We start from the raw sequence: 5076 nt of genomic DNA, 5'->3' as shown, positions 1-5076 counted from the left end.
CTAAGGCCTGGAAAAGCAGCGAAGCCAAGGCTCAAGCTCTTGGGCCTCTGTCCACATGCGGGAGACCTGGAGGAAGCTCCTGGACTGGCATTGGCTCATCTCCAGCCACTGTGGCCATTTGGGAAGTGAACTAGCAGATGAAGGCTCTCTCTGTCTGTCTGTCTGTCTGTCTCCTTTTCTCTGAGACTGCGCCTTTCAAATTAAAACAAGCAAATCTGTGTGTATGTGTGTGTGTCTGTGTACATAAAGCAAACGCTTTGTTCCCCCTCACCGCAACAATGTAGTAGCGAGAAAAGTACGTTAAGTAGAAACTTTGTCTCAATAGGGAAGCTCTGGCTTTCCAAGAGACGGACACATTTTCATTATCATTTTTAAAAGTGTGGTGAGGAAAAGCATGGACTAGTTTAAGTGATACACGGTGTGCTAGAATCTAGTCATCACCCTGAATCTTTCTCTTACTAGACATTGCGACCTGCATGTGTGTCAACTCCCAATGTTACTGATGACAGACATATTGAGGACCGCCACCCTCATTAGAGGATCAGCAGGCAGCGCAGGTCCAAGTCATCACAGGAAGACTGGGCCTCAGCGCTTAAGGGCTGCAGGTACACATGGGCTCTGGAATAAGCTAGCCTCTGCCTTTGACTAGCAAGCATCCACCGTAGAGGCTTAGGGCTCAACCTTAACAGTGAACGGGAACTTCCTTCCAGAGACCTCCAAGATCATAAAGTGTTCCAAGATCGTGGAGTGAGCAGAAGATGCATATCCTCATCATTGCTGGTGCTGTAGGATCGCGATTGCACTTCACCCCGGCGTAACCAGCGCTGGAAAGGTAAAGAGTGGAGCACTGTGGTGGGAGCACCCAGGAACCTGCTGAGCTTTCCAGCTTTTCGCCTAAATGGGCTCACCCGCTAGGCTTTGCATTTCCAGGCTGAAGAGAGCCCGTCTCAGCTCTCACTGACTCTAATTGGCAACAGAAGGACAAGCACGTCGGTGCCCATTTCCTTCGGGACCTTGGTCCAGAAGTCTGTGAATGGGAGGTTGTCCGAAGTTGTCCCAGGTGGGGAGGACTCTGGCTGTGGGGGTGGAGCGTTTTCAAGGGTCTGGCAGTTGAACGTTGACACAGTGCATTCTCTCAGGGATTGTTTTTTTCCCCTCAGTCATCAATCCGGACCGCCAGCCTGCCAGCCAGCCAGCCAGGAAACAATTTTTATCACGTGAAAAGCCACGGAGAGGCTGAAGTGTGTTCAGTTTGGTATATGCAGCGAGACGTGGATTTAAGGCACTTTTAGCGGAGAGCTACCTACGTTTTGAAGCACCATTAGCGAGTGAGCAGTCGTTTCCCCATTACCTCCCAAGACCTCCTTAATTGTTGCCCAAGTATTAACGGTGGACCTCATTTCTGTACGCCAGGCACTGCCCCTGGGCTTTCTGTCCTGCCCCAGAGAAGCAGCACCAACATATTTAAATCACCGTGGCGTTAAATACGTTTTAATATCTGATAGGGCCAGTTTCTGCGCATTGCACATTTTTTTTTCCCTTTCAGGAACGTGTTCGGGCCCGCGGCAGGGGGCGTGGTCGCGCCTCCTCCGCAGCTCCGGTTCCAGCCCAGCCTCACGGACTCCGAGATGGAAATCCCGAGGCCGCTCCCAGCTCACGGGACGCCACAGGGCGGCGGCGGCTGCGGCGCTAGCTCCGCGGGCGGCGTCCGGGTCCACCGAAGCCCCGACCTGTCGGCCGCCCAGACCCCGGCACGCCGCCTCCTGCTGCTCCGGGGCCCCCAAGATGGCGGGCCCGGGCGGCGGCGCGAAGAGGCCCGCACGGCCTCACGGGGCCTGGGCTCGAGCCTGTTGGCGCCGAGGCCCGATCACGTCGGCGGCGGCGGCGGCGGCGAGGACTTCTTCCTGGTTCTGCTCGACCCGGTGGGTGGCGACGTGGAGACCGCGGGCGCGGGTCAGGCCGCAGGGCCCGTGTGGAGGGAGGCGGCCGAGGTGGGCCCGGGGCCACAACGGGGCGAGAGCGGCGCGAGCCCTTCGGCCAGGCCCGTGCTGGGTGTCCGCTGCCTGTCGGCCACCCCCGCCCGGCCCCCGACCCCCGCCGCCGGCTCAGGCCCCGCGGCGGCCTTCGCGGGCACCATCACTATCCACAACCAGGACCTGCTGTTGCGCTTCGAGAACGGCGTCCTCACCCTGGCCACGCCCCCGCTGCCGGCTTGGGAGCCAGGGGTCGCGCCCGCCCCGCAGCCCGCAGAGCTGATGGCCCCGCAAGCCGGGCTCCCGCACTCCACGCACTCCACGCAGCCTGGCGACTGCCCCGAGCTGCCGCCAGACCTGCTGCTGGCCGAGCCGGCGGAGCCTGCGCCTGCCCCGGCGCCCGAGGAGGAGGCGGAGAGCCAGGCCGCTGCGCAGAGCCCCCGAGGGACGCTGGGCCCAAGCCCGGGCATGGTGCTGTACCTGTGCCCCGAGGCACAATGTGGACAGACTTTCGCCAAGAAGCACCAGCTGAAGGTGCACCTGCTGACGCACAGCAGCAGCCAGGGCCAGAGGCCCTTCAAGTGTCCCTTGGGTGGCTGCGGCTGGACCTTCACCACCTCCTACAAGCTCAAGAGGCACCTGCAGTCTCACGACAAACTGCGTCCCTTCGGCTGCCCAGCGGAGGGCTGTGGCAAGAGCTTCACCACCGTGTACAACCTCAAGGCGCACATGAAGGGCCATGAGCAGGAGAACTCTTTCAAATGCGAAGTGTGTGAGGAGAGCTTCCCCACCCAGGCCAAGCTCAGCGCCCATCAGCGCAGCCACTTCGAGCCAGAGAGGCCCTACCAGTGTGCCTTTTCCGGCTGCAAGAAGACCTTCATCACAGTGAGTGCCCTGTTCTCCCATAACCGCGCCCATTTCAGGGAGCAGGAACTCTTTTCCTGCTCTTTTCCTGGCTGCAGCAAACAGTACGACAAGGCCTGTAGGCTCAAGATTCACCTGCGCAGCCACACGGGTGAGAGGCCCTTCCTCTGCGACTTTGATGGCTGTGGCTGGAACTTCACCAGCATGTCCAAACTCTTAAGGCACAAAAGGAAGCACGATGATGACCGGAGGTTCACGTGCCCCGTGGAAGGCTGTGGGAAATCCTTCACCAGGGCCGAGCATCTGAAAGGCCACAGCATAACCCACCTGGGCACAAAACCTTTCGTGTGCCCTGTGGAAGGCTGCTGTGCCCGGTTCTCTGCCCGAAGCAGTCTCTACATTCACTCCAAGAAACACCTGCAGGATGTGGACACCTGGAAGAGCCGTTGTCCAGTGTCCACCTGCAATAAGCTCTTCACCTCCAAGCACAGCATGAAGACACACATGGCCAAAAGGCATAACCTTGGCCAGGATCTCCTGGCTCAGCTGGAAGCCACAGATTCTCTTACGCCCAGCAGCGAGCTCACCAGCCAGGGACAGAATGATCTCAGTGATGCGGAGATAGTGTCTCTCTTCTCCGACGCGCCTGGCAACAGTTCTGCCACGGTGCTGGACACGGCCTTAGTGAATTCCGGAATCTTGACCATCGATGTGGCCTCTGTGAGCTCCTCTCTGGCGGGGAGTCTCCCTGCCAACACCACTAACTCCTTGGGGCAGGCTGTGGACCCTCGTGCTTTGATGGCCACCAGTGACCTTCCTCAAAGTCTGGATACCTCTCTCTTTTTTGGAACAACGGCAGCCAGCTTTCAGCAGAGCTCCTTGGATACCGATGATGTTGTCTCGAGTGCTGCTGCCGGGCCCTTGGGATCCCTGGGCTCGTTGGCTATGAAAACCTGCAGCCCGGAGCCCCAGGCCTTGACACCCAGCAGTAAGTTAACAGTGGACACAGAAGCTCTCACTCCTTCCAGCACCCTTTGTGAAAACAGTGTCTCGGAACTGCTGGCACCAACCAAAGCAGATTGGAATGTACATCCTGACTCTGACTTCTTTGGACAGGAGGGACAAGCCCAATTTGGATTCTCCAACCCAGCAGGAAGCCATGGTTCTCGAAAAGAAACAGATCTTGCCACGGTGACTGGAAGCTCATTTCTGGTATGAAACAAGTGTGGCTTGCATTTATTACACCCCGTTCTGAGGATGTCCTGGACTAATTGTTTAAATACTGTCCTTTTCTTTTGGATTTGCAGTTGAACACGGCCCTGGACTACTAGTTTGGGGATTTAAATGCCGACCGTGAGTCTGGAACCAACAAGTTGTGTGATCCTGAGCAAGCCACTTAACCTGTCTGATCCTTCAGTTACGTATTTAAATGTATTGTGGTTTGAATTGGCTGTATATTCCGTTCCTTTTTTTCATGAATCTGTTGTATTTCTGAAAAAACTTGAGCATTTTTTTTACAGTGATCATTTATTTTAAGTACTTCTATTGTGATGATAAATACGTCAACCCTTTGAGCATTAAATGGTGTTAGATCTAGAAACTGTTGTTTTATTAACTTGAAAATGTAATGGGATTAGTACACAGTGCCAAAATAATTAATCTTGTACTGGATATTAATAGAGAAATACTAAAGTATTTTTGATTCCTACTTTTTTTTTCATTTTTTCCTACTCTGGCATACTCATAAATTTATCTGTTTTTATTTGTTTTGTTGTTGTTGTTGTTTTTGAACAGCAGTTCTTGTGGAAAAACTTCATGTCTTTGATGTCATGCAGACCCAGACTGAAATAATGGCTTTGAATCATTGAATATGTGGCCTTATTAAGTTATTTAATCTTATTAAGTTTTGGTTTCATAGCTGTAAGAATTGTGGCAATGTGTACATATTGGTGCATCTTATACTCCTTTTTCAGCTCAATAGTTTGTGTGGAAGGAAAGATTTGTACTTTGGCATGATTTGGTGAATCTTCTTTTTTTCTCTTCTCTGTTTTGCTCTTTAATGGGCAATAAATTATTATGATGTAGTACCACTTTTGTGCAGGCAACCAAGGTTTATGAGGATCAAGACACAGAGGTGGGGGATTTTCTTCCATGAATTGAGAATAATGTTTTTCTTCAAAGAATTTGTCAGACTAGTGTGCTAGTGCCTGTCTGTGTATTCAAAGTCAACCCATGGAAT

At 53.6% G+C, this 5076-nt stretch overlaps 1 protein-coding gene across 2 annotated transcripts; it reads left to right on the top strand.

Moving 5' to 3' along the window:
- The first annotated feature begins 1207 nt into the window (after nucleotides 1-1207).
- On the top strand, nucleotides 1208-4600 carry LOC131478546 (zinc finger X-linked protein ZXDB-like). Of its 2 annotated transcripts, XM_058658734.1 has the most exons (3): nucleotides 1208-1328; nucleotides 1547-4049; nucleotides 4145-4600. In XM_058658734.1, the coding sequence occupies exons 2-3, from the start codon at nucleotides 1629-1631 to the stop codon at nucleotides 4166-4168; spliced, it is 2445 nt and encodes an 814-aa protein (XP_058514717.1). In that variant the 5' UTR covers nucleotides 1208-1328; nucleotides 1547-1628; the 3' UTR covers nucleotides 4169-4600. The 2 variants fall into 2 exon arrangements, with proteins under 2 accessions (XP_058514717.1, XP_058514718.1); XM_058658735.1 differs by lacking the exon at nucleotides 1208-1328 and having other exon boundaries at nucleotides 1396-4600.
- Nucleotides 4601-5076: the final 476 nt, after the last annotated feature.

Source organism: Ochotona princeps, chromosome X, assembly GCF_030435755.1.
Source record: "Ochotona princeps isolate mOchPri1 chromosome X, mOchPri1.hap1, whole genome shotgun sequence".
Classification (NCBI taxonomy): domain Eukaryota; kingdom Metazoa; phylum Chordata; class Mammalia; order Lagomorpha; family Ochotonidae; genus Ochotona; species Ochotona princeps.
This window is presented reverse-complemented; position numbering and strand designations above follow the sequence as displayed.